This window comes from Pagrus pagrus (genome assembly GCF_965226575.1).
Source record: "Pagrus pagrus genome assembly, chromosome: 8".
NCBI lineage: Eukaryota > Metazoa > Chordata > Actinopteri > Spariformes > Sparidae > Pagrus > Pagrus pagrus.
Window position 1 is genome coordinate 32,948,097 of NC_140192.1, and position 23,121 is coordinate 32,971,217.

Below are 23,121 nucleotides of genomic sequence, written 5' to 3' on the forward strand. Positions count from 1 at the left end.
AGACAAGAAACCCTTTTGTAAAAAATACAATATCAGTATGGTATGCAGCACATAACTTTGTTGATGAAACAATAACTTTGTCACAGTTAACTCCTATCTGGGGCAACAGACAATTCAAACCTGGTAGATTGGATGGGGGATTCAAATTATGGGCAGAGAAAGGAATTGGGACGGTTTCGGACCTTTATTTTGAAGGTACCCTTCTCAGATTTGATCAACTTTGTCATAAGTACGGAGTTCCTCAAAAACATTTTTTCAAATATTTGCAATTAAGTTTTATAGCATCAAAATATAAGACACTGACTGAATAATAATAATGATCCTGCCTTTTATTTTATTTTATTTATTTTGTTCCATCTTATTCTTATTTATTTATTTTTCTCCATTATTTTGATGTCTGTTGTCACTGTCCATTTTATTTATTCTTTTTCTTTGTCTGTGTGAATGAGTGGCTGCTCGATGGGATATAAATGAAAATGTTTGTACATTCGACATAAAGTTTGATATGCACTTGAAACTTCAATAAAAAATAGTTAAAAAAAAAAGGTGTAGTGGAGGGCAACTTCACTCTGCACCACGCTACATATGTGTGATAATCTCATCTCCTCTAGAATCCCCTAACAAACACCCGACTACTGGAATCCCTCATCAAAAACTAAATGTCAACTCATAAAATACTGGTGTCTACTGAAATTACTATGTAAATATACAAAAAATACTAAATACTAATAAATAATAAATAATATGTCTACAAAAACATCACTTTCCACAGAGTTCGCAGCTTTGGAAAACCATCAACCAAAATCATAAAATTCAAAGCACTTTAAGCAAAAAGAACAGGTCAAAAACAGAGGAAGGGAACTTAAAGGCACACCATTCGGACTGAACAATCAATATTCATGAGAAATGAATGAACGCCGGAAGAACTCTATCCAATTTTAAAAAGAAAACAGGCAAAACAACAAACGTGCGTCAATCATCGTTGATAAACCTTATACCAATTATTCCACAATTCCAAAATCATGCTGTGGCTCTTCTGATTGACCTGAAATAGACTCAAACATCCAACTAAAATAACCCTGACTATCACGCCAGGTTCAGACAGGACGCCGAAGCGCCGCGATTAGCTGCGAAGCGCTGAGGAGCGGAGCCATTTTCGATTCGGCGCCCATGTTAACCAATGGTGTCGTTCACATAGGAAGCGCCGCAGTGCTCTGCTCCGCTGCCGGCGCGCGCCATGCAGCGATCGTTTCGGCATCTGGTCTATTTTTTGCGCGTGCCGCGGCCAAATGTGTCAAGCCAGGCAGGAAGTCAAACAAAGCAACAACGAGAGAATCCGGTTGATTTTCAAAATAAAACTAATTTCAAAATAAAACAATTTTCAATAATTAAACACCACCATTTACAGAAAACTACTCATTACTATGAAGTGGACATACATCTACAGTTGTCAGGAAAACATGGCGTTGTAATTTTATGCGGTTATTTACTTTCCTATGGTGAAAAACAGCTCCAAGTGTGACTACAGAACGGCTGAGGAGCAGAGCCGTTTGCCGACCGGCACGGAGAAATTCGTGTCTGGTGTGAACAGAAGGGCCGTGGCTCGCACGAGAATTTGTATTGAATGTTGCAGCCTAAAATTGTTTTAAATTTTTTATTTTTTCCCCCTCATCAATCTACACTCAATACACCATAATGACAAAGCGGTAATATAATTAGAGACATTTTTGTAAATGTATTAAAAGGATAAACTGAAATGTCACATTGACTTAAGTATTCAGACCCTTTGCTATGACACTTGAAAATGTATTTCAGTTGCCTACCATTTCTCTTGATCATCTTTGAGATGTTTCTCCACCATGACTAGAGTCCAGCTGTGGTAAATTCAATTGATTGGACATGATTTGGAAAGGCACACACCTGTCTATATAAGGTCTCACAGCTGACAATGCATATCTGAGCAAAAACCAAGCCATAGGTCAAAGGAACTGCCTGCAGGGCTCAGAGACAGGATGGTGTTGAGGCACAAAGTGAAGGCTACGAAAACATTTCTGCTGCATTGAAGGTCCCCAAGAGCACAGTGGCCTCCATAATTCTTAAATGGAAGAAGTTTGGAACAACCAGGACTCTTCCAAGAGCTGGCCGCCCAGCAATCGGGGGAGAAGGGCCTTGGTAAGAGGTGACCAAGAACCCGATGGTCACTTTGGCTGAGCTCCAGAGATCCTGTGTGGAGATGGGAGAAACTTCCAGAAGGACAACCATCACTGCAACATTCCACTGTCTGGGCTTTATGGCAGAGTGGCCAGACGGAAGCCTCACCTCAGCTTGGAGTTTGCAAAAAAAACACCTAAAGGACACTCAGTCTGTGACAAACAAGATTCTCTGGTCTGATAAAACCAAGACTAAACTGTTTGGCCCCAATTCTAAGCATCATGTCTGGAGGAAACCAGGCACTGCTCATCACTTGCCCAATACTATCCCAACGGTGGGCATGGTGGTGGCTGCATCACGCTTTGGTCGTGTTTTTCAGCGACATGGACTGGGTGATTGGTCAGGGTTGAGGGAAAGCTGAACAGAGCAAAGTACAGAGATATCCTTATTGAAAATCTGGTCCTGAGTGCTCAGGACCTCAGACTGGGCCGAAGTATCACCTTCCAACAGGACAATGACCCTAAGCACACAGCCGAGACAACGCTGGAGTGGCTTAGGGACAACTCTGTGAATGTCCTTGAGTGGCCCAGCCGGAGCCCCGACTTGAACCCAATTGAACATCTCTGGAGAGACCTGAAAATGGCTGTTCTCCGACAGTCCCCATCCAACCTGACAGAGCGTGAGAGGATTTGCAAAGAAGAATGGCAGAAAATGCCCAAATCCAGGTGTGCAAAGCTTGTTGCATCATACCCAAGAAGATTTGATGCTGTAATCGCCGTAACATCAACAGCATCAAGGCTGTAACATGTAGGGCTGCCACAAACGATTATTTTGATAGTCGACTAATCACCGACTATTTTTTTCGATTAGTCGACTAATCGGATCATACGTAAATTGAATGTATAACATACAGTTTATCGCACCAGCATGCAGCTGCTCTTATATAACAATCATTAGCTTTCAGCTTGAAGTGTTACTTACTAAAAATGAAGACAATTAAGATGATAGTTCATTAAACCTTTAATGAAATATAGGGGTGCAACGACTAGTCGACTACTAAATTAGTCAATGACTAATTTAGTCGTCGACTAGTCGGTAATGACGTCATCGTGTGTGTATCCCACGGCATGCAATGCCACGCTAAACAGTGTTTCACCATAGCCAATTGAAATAGCTCAGAGTGAGACATCTCATTTTCCCCAACTTAATAAGAGCCATTGTTTTTTGTGCAATTCATAATCTGACTACTTTGATAGTCGACTAGTCATCGACTACTATAACGACTAGTCGACTAGTCGTTAGTGGCAGCCCTAGTAACATGTAAAATGTGAAAAATGTGAAGGGGTCTGAATAATTTTTGAATGCACTGTATTTACATTGTTGTTTATGGTATATGTGCAGACAATCTAAGGCAGTTAATGCAGTCAGCCCCAAACCTGACCCAATGCCGCACCCAATGATGCAACAATGACGGCCCATCCTTTATCCATAACTTCTTCTCTTTACTATGCATCTCAACAAATATTAAAATAGCTTGAGATTTCAATACCCGTCATCAACACCACAACTGACTGGCAACTGCAATAATAAAACAGTACGTGAATGACTTTGGACTTGTGATAGTTCGAGAGTGAGAAACCCATCACCCAGAGAACAGTCATATTTTTCCTCCCTCCACCAATCTTGTTCCAGAATTGATTTCTTTCTTGTAAGCAACTCACTCACCCAACACATTTATGAAAACGCAATTCATCCATTCATGATCAGTGATCATGCTCCAATTTACTTAATAAAAACTCAAGTACATATCAAGTCTCTCACAAGATGTTTCTTCAATACATCACTCTTAGAAGATCCAGATTTCAATTCACTGATCAAAGTAAGTGGGCATCCTTTCTGGAGATGAACGACTCTCCAGGGATTGCATCACTTTTATGGGAAACAGGAAAAACAGTTATAAGAGAAATAATCATATCATATTCATCACACAAGAAAAAAATAGCAACAAGGAAACTACTGTAGTGTAATATAACCATATATAAGTAGTTAGTGGTTAGTGACAACTAGTAATATAAAACTGAGATGTTAAAGAAACTAATCAAAATGGGAAGGAATCGTAAATGAATGGTTAAGACATATACTACTCAGCAATAGTTGATTAAACATGCACCTATTGATTGAATTGATGATTAAACTACTGTATTGTGTTAACTTGGAATAAAATGTAACCACACATGTAAGAGTGAAATTATGTAACACACTGTAATATTTTTAAAGTGCAGAACAAAGAGTGATCAGAGCTAACGGTGTAATTCTGAGGAAAGTGCCTGTTTTTTTTAATAACCAAACTGAAGGAGGAAGGAGGAAAGGCTAATGGTGTATTCTGAAGAAAGGACCTGGGTTTTTTTAAAAAACCAAGATGAGCTAATGGTATCAGGCACGTCCGCAGCACGGCCAGGTGCAGCGGAAAAGTTTGGGACTTTCCATGGAAAAAACCCAGTGTCAGCAGAAACGTGCAAGAGTAGGGATTGGTTGAGGCCAAAAGGCCCAGCCCCCTCTTTAGTGAATAAAAGGAGTATGTTTTGCATTGAGAAGTTGGGTCTTATCAGATGAACTTTTGTCTGTATGATCTCATGCTTAATTGTCGACAATTAAACATTACTGCACACAGCTCTTGAGGACTCCTGGAGATTATTTCCTTTATTGGTATGTTTTTGAAACTCTGAAAAAACGTTTTGAACAAACAAAGAAGAAGTAGTCGACACGACACTACTTTAGAGACAAGTATCAAACACCTAACATGCCAGTTTACTAATAACCCCAGTGAACAAACACAAAATTAATTAGCCCAACTTAAAACCCAACTTGAAACTATTATACGCAAAACGACACAGTTCCTCATCCAACAGTTCAAATCAGATAAATTTCAATACAGTAACAAATCAAGCAAATATTTGGCTAATCTACCACAACTCAAAAGAAGAAAGAAAATTTAATTCAACACAATTCAACAGTTATCACCATCCACAATCCTGGACCTTTTCATTTAAAATCCTCTGTAAGTTTAGTTTTGGAGAGATGTTCACACACTGGATAAAATCACTGTACACTTCACCTAGGGCCAGAATAATCACAAACAGGATCACCTCACCAAGCCTCACACTTCACCAGGGAACCAGACAAGAATGCCCGCTCCCTCCATCTTTATTTGCAATCTTTACTGAACCACTGGCCGGAGCAATACGACAAAACAATTAAAATCAAAGGAATCCAGGATGACCATTCAGAAAATTAAATTAGCCTTTGCGCAGATGATTTATCATTACATTTGCAAAACCCTTCCAAGTCATGAAAAGAAACATTCGGAATCATTACTGACTTCTCTAGTCTCACACTACACAATACATTTCTGCAGCCCAAGATCTCACCCTCCTGCTTCAAACTGGCAATATCAAATATTTAGGCATTAGTATTTCCTCTAGGCTGTCAGAACTATTCAACCAAATTATACCCATCTGCTGAAAAACAAAGAAGATGATTTCAAATGCTGGCCCGGACAACCAGTCACTCTCATTGGACATATCGCAAGAGTTAAAATTACAACTTCCCAGATTAATTATTTATTCTCACTGCTCCCCATCACTCCCACTGACAAATGGTTCACAACACTAAACTCACTAACAACTCAATTTTACTGGAAAAACAACAAAACGAGAATCTTACTTTAAACATTACAAAATGCAAAGTCACAAGGTGGCCTCGAAGTAGCAAACTTTCTATGATTATATTATTATGATAATGTTGGGACCGACCACGTGGTTCTGACATCGGAGCGGCCTGCATGTAGCCCAACGCTTAAATGTGGCCTCCTTGCACTAACAAAGCCTGGTAGGAAAGGAAAGTGCACCAACCATAATGTCCAGTAGGTGGTGCCTGCTTGTCACAGTTCCCCCTGGTTTGAAAATTCCCATCTTTGATTGTCTGTGAGCTCACCTGAACACATCAGTTCCGGTGAGACCGGAGGGGATAAGTACAGCTGCTTTGCTGCGAAAACGCCTGCTTTGCCTGTTTTCTTAATGCCCACGTCGACTATACTGTTTTAACAGCCAACGCAGGATGCTGCGACCAACTTTAATTGAGCCGGAGCTCCTTACGAGTCAGACGAAGCAGCCCTGCAGGATGCGGTAGCTGGTCTCCTTTACCTCTCTATAAAGGAGAGAGGCCACCAAAATAGCTATAACATGAGCACCTGTTATGAGAAATTACAGGAGCTCATAAGTTATGTTAATGACCCAGCTGGAAAGCTGCAACACACCATACCAGAGGTGCTTGGTCAAATAGCGCTACTCTACCAGCGCAAAGCCCAGCTGCAAGCTGCAGCGAACCAAGAACGACTTGCCCAGCTGCAGAAAAGCTACGATGCTATGCAGTGTGACAACCCCCGCCTGTGACAGGAAGTCCAGGCCGGGAAAAATGAGACTTCCCGCACACGGGAAGATCGGATTAGAGTTCCACAGACAGATAAACTCCAACTCTCAACTCAGGGGCACAACTGCTCAACACCAGATATAAATAGGTCAAATACATGAAGCATAATATGTAATTTACCTCTCCTGCTTTACTTTTTAAATGCAAATATTAAATAAAAAATATTTTATGGCCAAAAAAAACAAAACCTTTTATTTATTTATTATAAATGACCCCTGCAGTACCTTCACAGCCCACACTTTGGATATCACTGCAGTACAGCAATGATGCTGCTGAAATAAGACTCAGAAAGACTGACATTTGATTTGCAGTGTTATTAGAAATACAGGGGGAACCCCAGTAGCTCAGTTGGTAGAGCATGCAACTCATGCACAGAGGTCCTGCCCTCACTGCAGCGGCCCAAGGTTCGAGTCAAAGCTGCGTCCCCTTGTTGCATGTCATCCCCTGTATCTCTCATCGCATCTCCCATCATCTCTCAAGCTGTCCCGTCAATTAAACCGTGAAAAGGCCAAAAACCTACTTCTAAGGAAATACTATAGAGCAGTGGTTCTCAACTGGTGAGTCGCTACCCAAAAGTGGGTTGCGGAACCGTTTTCAGTGGGTCGCGGGTCTTTGTCCGGGAAAAATGTTAAGAAAAAAATCCTGTGCTTTTATTTTGAAGAGGATTTTTTATGCAGCGGAGTGCCATCTCTTCACACTCAACAGTAGGTGGCGATAATGCCCTGTAATGCTAATTGACACCCACCATTTCACAGTATAGAAGAAGTTCGCAAAGTTTGTTTTTAAATGCTAATTGAGCTTTGCAAAACGTAAATACAACACCGAATATATGAAATATGGATTCTCCTACATTGAAGACAAAAGTGGACAAAAACCTCAGTGTGTTCTGTGCAGCGAGATGTTGCAACAAGAAAGCATGAAGCCTTCAAAACTGAAGCGGCACAGTGTTTCCCCTACCGTTGTATAGGGGGGGTGCCCCGCCCCCCATGAAAGTCAAGTTAATTTCATTTATATCACCAAATCACAACAGAAGTCATTTCAGGTCACTTTTCCTATAGAACAGGTCTGGACCGTGTTCTTTTAATAAATAATGATGTTATTGATCTAATTTAAGCGAGGATATTTCATTTCATGTTCTTCATCGTCGCGGATCTACGCTTCTCCTCCGCTCTCTGTTTTACGATGGGCGGAACTTCGCACCGGCGTACACACAAACAAACACGTGAACACACACCTACAGACAGACACGGAGAGAAGAGGACAACATGTCGCGTCGACCCCACTGCCGCTGCTGGTTCAAGCACAGAGCAGAGTACATCCATGGAGCAGAGCAGTAGCCCACCTGCTTCACCCCCTCCCCCCGACAAGCAGCACAAGTCCAGTCACCATAGGTTGACAGGGTTCAACCCAACTTGGTTGTCAGAGAGGAAGTATTCCTCCTGGCTGTACAAAACTGATATTGGTAAGTACGCAAAAAAAGTGAAACAAATAAAACACAGATAGATGGATAAATAAACAAAAGTAGATAGATAGATAGATAGATAGATAGATAGATAGATAGATAGATAGAAGTAGATAGATCGATGGATAATGATAAAGAGATGGATAAAGATAGATAAATAAATAAACAAAAGTAGATAGATAGATAGATAGATAGATAGATGGATAAAGATAGATAAATAAATAAACAAAAGTAAGTTAGTAGATCGATAGAATAATTGTTGGAGAGAAAAGAGAAATATTGTAAAAGAGTGTTCTAAAGTATTGTTATTAAAATGATTCCTGTTTAAATGTCAGCCTGTTTGGCCTGCTCCCCCCCAAACCCGTCAACCTAGGGGAAACGCTGCAGCATTTGGAAACCAAACACCCCTCTCTCAAAGATAAACCTGTTGAGTACTTTCAAAGACAACTTCAAGACCTGAGGGACATCACAAAAGTGTCTTACTTCTTCGTGCTCCAAGCAAGACCAGGCACTCCGTGCATCTTACCAGGTGGCACATCGTATTGCTAAGTTAAAGAAGCCCCACATCATTGCAGAGGACCTAATCTTACCTGCAGCCATGGACATGGTCAGAGAGGTGTTGGATCAATCCGCAGCGGACAAACTGAAAACTATACCTCTGTCAAATGACACTATAAGCAGGCGAATTGAAGACATGTCGGATGACATCAAACAACAGACCACAGCTCGCATTAAGGCAAGTGGTCATTTTGCATTACAAATGGCCAAATCTACAAGCATAACAAACAAAGCAGTTTTACTTGTTTACGTGAGACGTGTGGGACGGGGACTCACAGGAACAATTTCTCTGCACAAGAGAGCTCCTTACTACTACGACTGCAGAGGACACTTTCAGCTCCGTGGACATGTATTTGAGTTCAGAGGGCCTAAGCTGGGACATGTGCGTCGGTATCACAACTGATGGCGCTGCCTCCATGACAAGAAAAAACTCTGGGGTCGTGAGGAGAATACTTGACAGAGCTCCGAATGCAACTTGGAAGCATTGTTTTTTGCATCAGGAGGCCCTGGCAGCAAAGGATATGGTACCAGTGCTTCATGAAACATTAAAAGATGTCGTCCAAGTGGTAAACTACATTGAACGGAGTGCAAAGAACCCCCGATGTTTTCAAAAACTGTGCCAAGATCTTGGTAGTGAGCATGTACAGGTGTATCATGCCGAGGTACGCTGGCTTTCGAGGGGAAAGGTACTGTCCCGTTTTTATGAACTATGAGGTGAAATCGCAGCCTTTCTTGCCCAGAACAATTCGCCTCTTGCAGACCTGTTTAGCAACAGTGTGTGGTTCGCACACATTGCTTACCTCGCTGATGTGTTTGAACAATTAAACACAATAAATGTGTCTATGCAGGGGAGGGGGCGGGACATTTTTGAACAATATGACAACATCGATGCTTTCAAAAACAAGGTTTCCGTGTGGGCTGCCATGTTTCTAAAAACCGACTCGACATGTTCCCCAATGCCTGTCATGAGGGACAGCAACTGGACACAGCAGGAAAAAATGTAATGAGGAAAACGATCACAACACATCTGAATAAACTTCTGGAGCGGTTTAATGACTACTTTCCCGAGAAACAGAGGGATGACGACTGGATACGTGACCCCTTCGGAATCGACATGGAAAGCGTCATGTCGCCAAGCAACGAAGAGAGTAGAGATGTTCCGATACCATTTTTTCCCTCCCGATACCGATTCCGATACTTATGCTGTGGGTATCTAACCAGTGATGACATGTTTAGCCGCATGTCATCATTCAACCGCTGGCTGTCGAGGTGGTGTCCAGCAAACGATGTGGGCTTTGTTGATAATTGGCGGACTTTCTGGGGAAAACCTGGTCTGATTAGGAGAGACGGCATCCATCCCACTTTGGACGGAGCGGCTCTCATCTCTAGAAATCTAACCCATTTCATTAGCCAACAACCAGCCTGACAACCCAGAGTTGAGACCAGGAGGCAGAGCTGCAGTCTTACACGCTTCTCTGAGCTTCCATTAGATCAGTTGCACACCCAAAACTTTATTGAGACTGTGTCTGCCCCCCGACCACCTAAATTAATTTAATTAATCAAATCAAAAGTCCGCAGAAGAGAAGTTGTGCATGAAAATCTAATAAAAATTAACAGCAACTCTGCAATTTCAAAACAAGACAAGAGAATTAAATGCGGACTCCTAAATTTCAGATCCCTGTCATCGAAAGCTGCATTAGTAAATGACTTAATTTCAGATTGTAATATTGATTTATTCTGTCTTACTGAAACCTGGCTGCATCCTGAAGAATATGTCAGCCTGAATGAATCCACTCCCCCTAGTCATATTAATACTCACATTCCTCGAGGCTCCGGCCGAGGAGGTGGTGTTGCAGCTATTTATGACTTAAGTCTGTCAATCAATCCTAAACCTAAATTAAATTATAACTCATTTGAAAGCCTTGTTCTTAGTCTCTCACATCCAATGTGGAAAACTTTACAGCCAGTTCCATTTGTTGTAGTGTATCGAGCACCTTGTCCTTACTCAGAGTTTTTATCAAGTCTAGTCCTCAAATCAGATAAAGTAATTATTGTAGGTGATTTTAATATTCATGTGGATGTCGTTAATGATAGCCTTAGTACTGCATTTATCACATTATTAGACTCTATTGGCTTCTCTCAGTGTGTACATAAACCAACTCACTGTTTTGACCACACCCTTGACCTTGTTCTAGCTTATGGTATCGAGATTGAAAATCTAACAGTTTCTCCACAGAATCCTCTTTTATCAGACCATCACTTAATATTTTTTTAAGTTCTATTACTGGACTACACACCATTAGGCAAAAACTCCTTCACTAGATGTCTATCTGATAGTGCTGTAGCTAAATTTAAGGAAGTAATACCGCTGGCACTAAATTCAATGCCATTTCTTAATATAATAGAGGACTCCTCCGCTAACCTCAGTTCCTCACAAATTGATCATCTTGTTGATAGCACTGCAGGCTCATTGCGAACAACACTGGACTCTATTGCCCCTCTGAAAAAGAAACCTATAAAGCACAGGAGGTTAGCACCTTGGTATAACTCGGATACTCGCAAATTGAAGCAAACATCACGGAAATTTGAAAGGAAATGGCGTTCCACCAATTTGGAAGAATCCCGCTTAGCCTGGAAAGATAGCCTTAAAATATATAGGAAGGCCCTCCGCAATGCCAGAGCAAACTATTACTCGTCATTAATAGAGGAAAATAAAAACAACACCAGGATTCTTTTCAGCACTGTAGCCAGGCGGACAGAAAGTCACAGCTCTTCTGACCATGTATTCCTACAACGCTCAGTAGTAATGACTTCATGAGCTTCTTTAATGGTAAAATGTTAACTATTAGAGACAAAATCCATCATCGCTTGCCCTCAACTGGCACTATTGTATCTTTAAACACAGGAACCTCAGAAACAGTTGTAAATTCTGACTTCTATTTAGACTGCTTCTCTCCCATTGACCTCTACCAACTAACTTTGATGATTTCTTCATCTAGACCAACAACTTGTCTCCTAGACCCCATCCCAACTAGGTCGCTGAAAGAAACTTTACCTTTAATTAGCACATCTCTACTAGAAATGATCAACCTGTCTCTATTAACAGGATACGTACCACAGTCCTTTAAACTAGCTGTAATTAGACCGCTCCTTAAAAAGCCTAATCTTGATCCAGAAGCTTTAGCCAACTATAGACCTATATCCAACCTCCCTTTCCTCTCCAAGATCCTTGAGAAAGCAGTTGCCAACCAGCTATGTGACTTTCTTCATAACAATAGTTTATATGAGGATTTTCAATCAGGTTTTAGAGCACATCATAGCACAGAGATGGCACTGGTGAAAGTTACAAATGACCTCCTAATCGCTTCTGACAAAGGACTTGTCTCTGTCCTGGTCTTGCTAGATCTCAGTGCTGCATTTGATACCATTGATCATCACATTCTACTACAGAGACTGGAACACTTAATTGGCATTAAAGGACCCGCATTACACTGGTTTAAGTCCTATTTATCGGATCGATTTCAGTTTGTACATGTTAATGATGAGTCATCCCTGTATACCAAGGTTAGTCATGGTGTTCCTCAAGGCTCCGTGCTTGGACCCATACTATTCACCTTATACATGCTCCCTCTAGGAAATATAATTCGGAAACACTCCATAAACTTTCATTGTTACGCAGATGATACCCAATTATACCTATCAATAAAGCCAGATGAAACTTATCAGCTAACTAAACTCCATGCATGCCTCAAGGACATTAAGACCTGGATGACCTGCAATTTTCTGCTGTTAAATTCAGATAAAACCGAAGTTATAGTACTTGGTCCTAAACACCTTAGAGATGCATTATCTAATGATATAGCTAGTTTGGATGGCATTAACTTGGCCTCCAGCACCACCGTCAGGAATCTGGGAGTTATCTTTGATCAAGATATGTCCTTCAACTCCCACATAAAACAAATTTCAAGGTCTGCATTTTTTCATCTACGTAGCATTGCAAAAATCAGGCCGATCCTGTCTCAAAAAGACGCAGAAAAGCTAGTCCATGTATTTGTTACTTCCAGGCTGGACTTTTGTAATTCTCTATTATCAGGCTGCCCTAACAAGTCTCTAAAGAGTCCCCAGCTGGTCCAGAATGCTGCAGCACGTGTACTGACAGGAACTAAGAAGAGAGATCATATTACTCCTGTATTGGCCTCTCTGCACTGGCTCCCTGTAAAATCAAGAATAGAGTTTAAAATCCTTCTCCTCACTTACAAAGCTGTTAATGGTCAGGCGCCATCATATCTCCAGGAGCTCATACTACCCTATCACCCAACTAGAGCATTACGCTCCCAGAACGCAGGATTACTTGTAGTTCCTAAAGTCTCCAAAAGCAGAATGGGAGCCAGAGCCTTCATTTATCAAGCTCCTCTTCTGTGGAACCATCTTCCTGTTTTGGTCCGGGAGGCGGACACCCTCTCTACCTTCAAGAGTAGACTTAAGACCTTCCTTTTCGATAGAGCTTATAGTTAGGGCTGGCCCAGGCCTGTCTTGGACCAGCTCTTAGTTATGCTGCTATAGGCCCAGTCCGGGGGACAAATGACACACTGAGCTTCTCTCTCTTCCTCTCCTCTCCATCTGTATACATTATGCCTGTATACATGCCCCATCTCTGCATGTCACTGACTTCACTTCTTCCCCGGAGTCCTTGTGCTTTCTAGTCCTACAGGCTCCCATGGATCCTGGCCGCGCCCGGGTCGTGGATCGTGGATGCGCCTACTGCCATGGCCCTGCCTGATCGTGGATGCGCCTACTGCCATGGCCCTGCCTGACACCCACCACTACTGTTGCTAATATTAGTCATATCTCTGTTACATACGTTCCACTACTGTTATTGTAATGCATTACTACATACTATCCTTACCGTTAACCACTACTACTGTTATCACTAGTAATCACATTTCCATTATGTGCATTTCATTATTATTGCTGTAATACCTCTTTATGTACTTTCATTCCTGTCAACCATCTATTATAATTGCATACATTGTGATCTCGTTGATCTGCTCTGTACATGCGACATCTATTGCACGTCTGTCCGTCCTGGGAGAGGGATCCCTCCTCTGTGGCTCTTCCTGAGGTTTCTTCATTTTTTTTTCCCTGTTAAAAGGGCTTTTTTTGGGGGCAAGTTTTTCCTCACTCGAATCGAGGGTCGAAGGACAGAGGGTGTCGTCTCTGTACAGATTGTAAAGCCCTCTGAGGCAAACTGTGAGATTTGTGAATTTGGGCTATACAAATAAAATTTGATTTGATTTGATTTGATTTGATATCGGCCGATACGAGTACCGATACCAGTGTGTTATAAAAAATTATATATATCATACTACGCTTGCATGACTGTGATATGATTATCATTGTGGTAAGGCCTGGCTCAGGTTAAACCCTTTGTAAAACATGAATGAATAAAGCAAATGAAAGCCATTTATTTTTAAAAAGAACAGTATAAAGCCGAATTCAGCACAGAGCAGACAGGAAGTCAGACACGAAATAATAACATGACATCCGGTTAATTTTCAAAATAAAACACTCCGTGTTGATACAAGCACAAAAACCTCAAATAAGAGACAAATACAAGCTCTTCTTCTAATCCTTCAGTCGGGAACACTTCGTGTTGTTGTGTTTATAACACATACATATAACTGCGGTCGTGCGTGATTATGTAATCATCGCGGGAATTCCTCAGTTTCGTAACTCCAGCTGATCGGCGGAGCTGGCTGTGGCGGACTCAAAACACAGCTGGTGGGGGTTGCCGGACGAGGACGACGGAGCCAAACCGTACCGGAGCCATAACGCAACGGACACGTATCCGGTAAAATCTCGGAGCTAACGGAGTTGGGGCTAATAACTTACGTGGTATCGGATCAGTGCCTGGACTCCAGTACTCGCCGATACCGATGCCGGCATTTTCGGCAGTATCGGGAGGCATTTCTGATACTGACATCGGAATCGGAACAACTCTAGAAGAGAGTCAGCTGGTGGAGCTGTCATGTGACCGCACACTGAAAAAGAAATTCGCGGAGGTAAGCCTCTCCCATTTCTGGCGCAGCACTGTGATGAGTGAGTATCCTTCCCTTGCCACTCGAGCAGTAAAAATCCTCCTACCATTCAGCACTACCTATCTCTGCGAGTGTGGCTTCTCAGCTCTGGTTCAGCTGAAAACAAAACACAGAAACAGACTGGACATTAGGCCTGGGCCAAAAAATCTATTTTTATATTAATCGCGATAATATAAAAAAAAAAAAATTCAGTATTTACCTACTGATGAGGTAATCAGAAGAAAAGTTAATTTTGTATACTTGAATCTTTTTGAATTGCACTTTTTGTTTAATTTATTTTGAGTTTGTGGATAAAAACTGAAGAAACTGAATTTATTCCATAGTGCAGTGCTGGTTGTCATAGTTGCACTTTAACTTATTTTTTATTTATTTTTTATTGCCTGAATAAGTGACTGAATAGTTTAATAGTACAGTTTACTGAAGTGTTAAATAATGTGTGTTAAATAAATTTGAGAAGTTGAAAATTTTCCTTGTCATTAAGGGGTGATGGTGGGTCCCGAAGCCAAACCAGTTGAGAACCACTGTCCTAGAGGATACGAGTTAACTTTTTCCCATGGTCTTGTGTTAAAAAAGATAAAAATCTCAATACGTATCGAATTGGCATCCCAAAAACCATGACGGAATCAAAATGAAGCTTAGTGTTAGTTCATGCAGGACACAAAAGTCATACACCGCAGCTGTAGCCAGCTGACAGCCACCAACCAATTTACTGTTACCACACAGTCACACCCCAACCACAGCTATTCTTACGACAAGACGGTCCATTTAAATACAGCTCCCTTCTCATTCAAATCCCTCCTTCCCAAATGCTGCCACACACCACTGCTGCTGGCAAGCTCACAGCCACCACCCCAGCCTCCACCTTTTCTAGTTCAGAGTCCTATCAGGGCTCAAGGTAAAAAATCAATAAATTAAAACTGCATTTATTGTCTTGCTTAGAGCTCACTCTTGTATACCCTAGGGTTCTTCTGCATTGTCCTCCCTGTAGTTCCTTTTGTTGTAATTAATGGTTAATCCTATGAGAGTGTTCCTGACTCAGTTGAGAGACATGCGTGTCGTCCCAGCCCTATTAGCTAGCATACTACTGTTGACAGAAACTTAAAACCTCACCTCCAGTTCTTGCTAAAGAATAGCAAATCCGTGTTGACTGTGTCACCCTTCTCATCCAGACTTGTTTAAACTTCTACTTTGCTTGTTTCCCACTGGAAAACCTTACAACAGTAAGTTGTTGCACCATGCCAATCTCCAATTGGTTTACGTGTACTTCCCCATGAGGTCATGTGAGAGAGTGTGTAAGCCCAGTTTACAGTCAATAGAGCCATGAAGCCAGAGCACTAAAGCCACACCCCAGCAGTGCTTGCGATTTAATCAAAATGTATTATTGAACATGTTGCATGTCCAAATTGCAGTTTCAGAAATTATATCAACAACAGAAAACTGCCATGGAATGCATAATCAAATGTTTAGTCTCATTTCCAAGGGCTATCTTTAGATGGAAGGTAGAAATAGAAAAGATTCCAGTGTTAACAATTTCCAAGCATTCACATCATCAAAATGGTGTGTTATTACAGAATTGGTCATCTGGAGAAGATAATGTGCATTCACAGCATAACCATATTTCCATTAAATTTGGGTTTGACATTTACCAAGTGGCATACATCTGAGCTTTCAAAAAAGCTTCCAAGTTGCAATCACGATTTTGAAGATGACATGAAAAACCCATAAGAAACTTGTAATTATGATGAATCCAATATGACATGAATGTGGCATTATCCCTCCCTAGCCATTTTCTGGCTGATTATGTTAACAACATAGATATATGTATGAGGTTTAGTTTTGATGGTTAAATAAAGATTTTTAAATTCAGGGAAGTATTGTGTTGAAAAAACGATGTTTTGTTACTCAACCTCCAATATCATATTCGCAGCAGTATTTTAAATCTAACTATACCCAGCCTAAACCATGATGGAAAAACCTTTTACCAAAAGAGAAAAGAAACACCACAGACCTAGACTTGAAGGCTTGATTAGGACGTCCAGCACATCATAGAAGGGCAAGGGCTTCATCTGCACATCAGGGTGGACGGGAGGGAGGACAGGGGGTGCCTGCTGGAGATTCATACCGGTTTTGGTGTCGTGGCACACAGCTGTTTCGTCAATCGTCAGGCTGAAGTCTGCTTTACAGGACTGACTCCTGCAAACAGAGATGTCAATGTTCACTACAGCTGCCCCTCTCTTAGCAGGGAACTGACCTTATGATGGCCAAGTCAGGGTCAGAGTTATCTATGATCCTGAAGTAACACTGGTGAAACAGCTCGACTTTGATTTGCTGTACTGCAGCCACTCTTCTGAAAATGCAATGTCCTCAGAAGAAGCTCATGTTTACAGTGGGTTTGTGAACAAAGTACAATGATACTTAAAGCTTGGACACTCTCAAACTTGACACAGGGCTCTTATACTACCTAAAATGCTGGATCGGTTATCAGCAGGTACACTAGTCTATGCACCAATCCCGAAACCACATGATTTATTTGATAGAAATGGGACCGTGATACATCCCAGTAGCGTGTTGTACACCTGTATGTACACTCACATCTTTGTTACAGCACAGGTAGCCACAATCCATAAACGGCAAGCAACTTCAAGCACATTTACATCATAACATCCACAGGGGAAGTATTATGTACACAAGATCAGTTAGGGCTGGGCGATAAAATGATCTCGATCATTTTCATGACAAAATTTTCCACGATAACGATGATAAATTTATGACATTTATTTTCAATAGTTATTTTTGAGTCCATTTTCCTTTACCTAGAAAACACTACATCAACAGCCAATCGCACAGCAGAGAAACAAATGCATGTGGTTGATACATGTTTCCGGCCCCTCCCACTCACAACAACTCAGAATGACGGTGACCACCTGTGTGTGTAGCCGACACAAGAGAATGAGCGGTCCGACTAGCGAAACCGAGTGCGAGGAAACTGACAAAGACAAAGAAATTGTACTGAAGAAAGGTCATACCACTTCGGCTATTTGGAAATAGTTCAGCTACCTGAAGTCTGACAAAGGACAGACCACCATTAGGTGCAAAATGTGTCGCCGACCAGTCCTCAGCAGAACTGGAAACACCACCAACCTCTTCCATCATCTTAAAAGGTACTGTCCCAAACAGTACTCCTAAAGCATGAGTTAGCGCTATCATGCTAGCGTCAGCCTCCCCTCAAGTAGCCAACCGCCCAGCCCCACTGCTTCTACTAGTCAAACTTCAGTTCGACAACCAACAATTGCCGCTGCTTTTTCAGCCATAACACCATATGAGAAGAAACCGAAGCGACACAAAGACATAACCAGCGCAGTTACGTATTGTATCTCTAAACATATGATGCCTATAAGCATGGTTGAAAAATCAGATCTACGGAAAGTGTAGGGTAAAGTTGAAGGAGCAGCTCAGAGATGTCACCACTGATATGTGGTCTGGTCGCACGTTCAAACCACATCAGGTCTTACAGAACAGGAGGCATTAAAGCTGAACTGAACAACTACCTCCAAGCTCAAGAATGTGCAATATTCAAAGAATACAGTAGCATAATCATCCTCAACATTTACCTTTTTATTTTATTTTCTTTAATCAATGTTCAGTTCAGTATACTACCTCTAAAATGTTGGAGACATGTTTGAAACAAGCAATTTGTTGTACATATTTATCATTTTATTTATTCAGTGTTAAACAAAAAGCCTTTTCATTCTGACAATAAATAATTGTATTTTATAAACCATAATTAACCTTCTGGTTTGTTTTGGAAAATACTCTTAAAACTGTCAATTCAACATTATTATTGTTAAATATACTGTATATCATGATAATTATCTACATCGTTCAATATAAAAAAACATATCGCGACAGTTTTGGCCATATCGCCCAGCCTTACGATCAGTTAAAACCACCAACATTAAAACCACTGGCAGGTGACAAGTAACATTGATCATCTCAAATGTTCTGCTTGGAAACCTTGGATCCTGGCATTCATGTGGATGCCACAAGCAACATCCATCCTAGCACCACCCATCCAAATACCGTTGTGGACCAAGTAAGCGCCCTCATGGCAATGGCACTCCCCAATAGCAGTGGTCCCCCCTAGAGGTGGGTGCAATTCATCGATGTGGCGATGCATCGCGATGCGTCACGTGACGACTCGGCATCGATTAATTAACGTCGATGCTCTGCTAGGTCCGCGCATTTAGACAGAAGGCGGCAAATTGGCGGTCTGTTTTGGTCCGCCAATTTGACGCCTCTGAGGGTACACTTACTGCCGCCTCCATTGCTATCTAAATCCGAGGCGTCAATGTGCCGGCAATTGCGGGACATGGGCGGAGGTGTCGATAACGTGCACTGTTGTGCAACCCGCAGCCGGGAGTTTTAAAACCAGGAAACAGCTGATCACAGCAGTCAGTTCATCACTTCATCCGTTTGTTTACATAGTCATAAAATAAAATATTTTGTGTCTTTGAAAAATACAAGTCAAATGTTCAAAAAAACGTGTTATTTACTTTGTGAGTGTATTTCTAGAGGAACTGAGTTAATTGATAGGCTATTTATTTACAGATATAGCCACAGATGAAGACAAAATCAATCTTGTATGGAAAAAAGCATTAAAAAATTGCAATAATCGAAGAATCGTGGCCAATAATCGAATCGAAGCTCCCATAATCGAAATCGAATTGAAAGGTACCCTTGTTGGAACACCCCTAGTCCCCCCAGCAGGACAATGCACCCTGGCACACCACAAAAACTGCTCAGGAACGGCTTGAGGGACATGACAAAGAGCTCAGGATGTCGACGTGGCCTTCATATTTCCCAGATCCCAATCTGATTAGGCATCTCTGAAATGGGCCTTAACGAATCCGATAATGGAGGCCCCAACCCCGACATACAGGACTCAAAGAATCCACTACAAACGTCCCGGTGCCAGACACCACAGGACACCCCCAGAAGTCTTATGATCATGTCTTGATGGGTCAGAGCTGTTTTGGCTGCACAAGGGGAACCTGCACAATATCAAGTAGTTGGCTTTAAAGTTGTGGCTGATTGTTGTATGATTGCCTGCTTGTATTGTGCTTCATTACACACGTTGATATTAACTATAGGTTGCCTGCTCCATATACACTGATGCCTGGTTAGACTGGGTTTAGAGAACTGCTGCGGATGACAGCAGAGGGGAGAGGGCTGCTAGTCATCTAGTCATGCCGATTAAGCCTGCGTCTGGGCCAGGGTTTATGTTAGCAGATATGCCAGCTTTTTGCCAGAAACATTACATTTTTCGGCAGATGAAAATATCAACAGCCACAATGTCCAGTTGGAAATACGCAAAATATATTAATTAACAGTACATTAAATACAGTAATATTGGGTGACCTATACAATATTTTACTACGAGAACTTGGTTGGTGAGAAACAAGGTTTTGTTTTACCACAGCTAGTAAGACTCTATATATACATACTTACATATACTGTGTTATATAGCAATAACAATAATAATAATAATAATAATAATAGTACATTTAATTTATATAGCGCCTTTCAGGGTACCTAAGGACGCTTCACAAAGAAGGCCCTGTGCACACAGCGGGGCGACGCAGGAGACCAAGAGATTCAATCCCAGCGATGGAGCCCGGGGCGAAGCAACAGCAGAGGTCCAGGAGCTCCTGCGCTGAGCATCCGAAGATCACGCGAGCAGCGACCACCCAACATCGCTGCGAGCCGGGGGAGACCACAGCAGCAAAGGAGGGCGACACAGGAGTCAGGCAGCAAACAATCTTGAGGCCGTGGTGGAGGGAGGACCAGCGGAGCAATGCTGGACAGCCCACAGAGCACCAAGCACGCCGGTTTGTAAGTCAGCGCCGCCAGGCCAACAGCCAATCGGCAGGGCCAACAGCTGATCAGCAGAGAAAGGTGAGTCCACGGAGTCAACCGTTCAGGTGTGCAGCCACAGTAGCAGAGGGGGGCAATACAGGAGCCAGGCGGTGAATAATCCTGAGGTTGTGGTGGAGGGAGGACCAGCGGAGTAATGTTGGATAGCCCACAGAGCACTGAGCATGAAAGGTAGCGTCGCTAGGCTAACAGCTGATCAGCGGGGCTAACAGCTGATCAGCGGAGAAAAAGGTGACGTCCACCGAGTCCACCGAGCCAACATATACACACACATATACACACACACATATATATATATATATATATATATATATATATACATATATATATATATATATATACATACATACATACATACATACATACACACACACATATACATACATACACACATACATATATATATATATATATATATATATATATATATATATATATATATATATATATATATATACACACTGAACAAAAATATAAACGCAACGCTTTTGTTTTTGCTCCCATTTTTCATGAGCTGAACTCAAAGATCTAAAACATTTTCTATATACACAAAAGACCATTTCTCACAAGCACTTCTCCTTTGCCGAGATAATCCATCCCACCTCACAGGTGTGGCATATCAAGATGCTGATTAGACAGCATGAATATTGCTGCACAGGTGTGCCTTAGGCAGACCATAATAAAAGGCCACTCTAAAATGTTCAGTTTTATCACACAGCACCATGCCACAGATGTCGCAAGTTTTGAGGGAGCGTGCAATTGGCATGCTGACTGCAGGAATGTCCAATGTCCTGTTGCCCGTGAATTGAATGTTCATTTCTCTACCATAAGCCGTCTCCAAAGGCATTTCAGACAATTTGGCAGTACATCCAACCGGCCTCACAACCGCAGGCCACGTGTAACCACACCAGCCCAGGACCTCCACATCCAGCATGTTCAACTCCAAGATCATCTGAGACCAGCCAATCGGACAGCTGCTGCAACAATCGGTTTGCATTAAGCTTTACACGATCAGGATTTTTGGGGCAGATCACCGATTAGTGAGTTTAAATAAACCGATCACCAATCCAATCACGTGAGGGAGCAATGTGTATTTAAATAACTTGTTAATTTACTGTATATTAGGGGTGTAACAATACATGTATTCGTATTGAATTGTTTCGGTACAGGACGTTCGGTTCGGTACAGGGCTGTGCACGGGTGAGTTTCCAGAACGGAAGTTGCGTGTGTTTATTTTCTGCCTGCAGCTACACGTACAGCGCGAAACCAGAGCTTGAAGACCCTCCCTTGTCGCTCAAGTCTCCTGCTTGGGAACACTTCGGCTTCCTGGTTAAATATTGCAACAGAGAAAGACGAGTCCGGCACGGCGCAGTTCCGCCGAACAGCTGGAGAAACGAAACCGAAAAAAATTCCCGTGATAATTACATAATCACACACGACTGCAGTTATACGTGTTATAAACATAACACGAAGTGTTCCCGACTGAAGGATTAGAAGAAGAGTGCGTATTTGTCTCTTTTTTGAGGTTTTTGTGCTTGTATAAGTGTTTTATTTTGAAAATCAACCGGATGTATTGTTGTTGTTTCGTGTCAGACTTCCTGTCTGCTCTGTGCTAAATTCGGCTGAATTTCTGCGTTGTGCCGGGGCACTTGAAACGTCACCACCCGAGTGTGAATATCACTGCTACAAGAAAAAAAAATGACCTTAGTGCAAACGCAGCTGACTTTGGCAATCAAGCAGCCTCTCCCTACAACTCATCCCGTATGAACAACGCACCAGTGCAAACCTGGCAGAGGGACTTAAAGAGACAGTGACAATAATTTATTTAACTTATTACCAGGCAGCACTTTACAACAGTATTCTATTTTTTTATTTTATTTTCATATTTTGTATAATGTTACAATAAATTGTTGGTTTACAAAAGTTCCGAATAAACAACAAGCAAATTTATGTTTTGCATTTTGTTCCCATACTGTACCGAAAATGAACCAAACCGTGACCTCAAAACCGAGGTACGTATCGAACCGTGATTTTTGTGTATTGCTACACCCCTACTGCATATACTTATGTACTGTTTACTGAGTATCAACAAAAGTGTTCTCAAGCATTTTTGCCAATGTTTAACAATCTTTGCCATGCCCCACACTGACAGAGATGCGAGGGTAAAACATCAATGACCTCTAGAGGGCATTCAAGGACTGGCCAGACATAAGTTCAAAGTTCAGTCAGGTCAAACCAAAATAACTTGAGACAGAAATAATGGGCACAGCAACTTACTGCGTGGATCAAAGTATGCCAGCAAACGTTGAAATGCGGGGTTCTCCACAACATTAATTGGCAGGTCAGCCAGCACGATAAACTCCATAAGTTTCCTTGTGCCACCCCTTGCCTTCTCACTGTCACGGCTATATGGATGGGTACCGTCTAAAG

The 23,121-nt window shown here is 41.8% G+C and overlaps 1 protein-coding gene across 3 annotated transcripts in view; it reads right to left on the reverse strand.

The window, feature by feature from the left end:
• The window catches only part of pias2 (protein inhibitor of activated STAT, 2), a 105,957-nt gene that overhangs the window by 73,361 nt on the left and 9,475 nt on the right, over window positions 1-23,121 (reverse strand). For all 3 annotated transcript variants that reach the window (XM_084359613.1, XM_084359612.1, XM_084359614.1), the window contains one exon: window positions 16,766-16,950. In XM_084359613.1, the coding sequence (XP_084215739.1) occupies window positions 16,766-16,950 (185 nt within the window). The remainder of the gene's footprint in view (window positions 1-16,765; window positions 16,951-23,121) is intronic.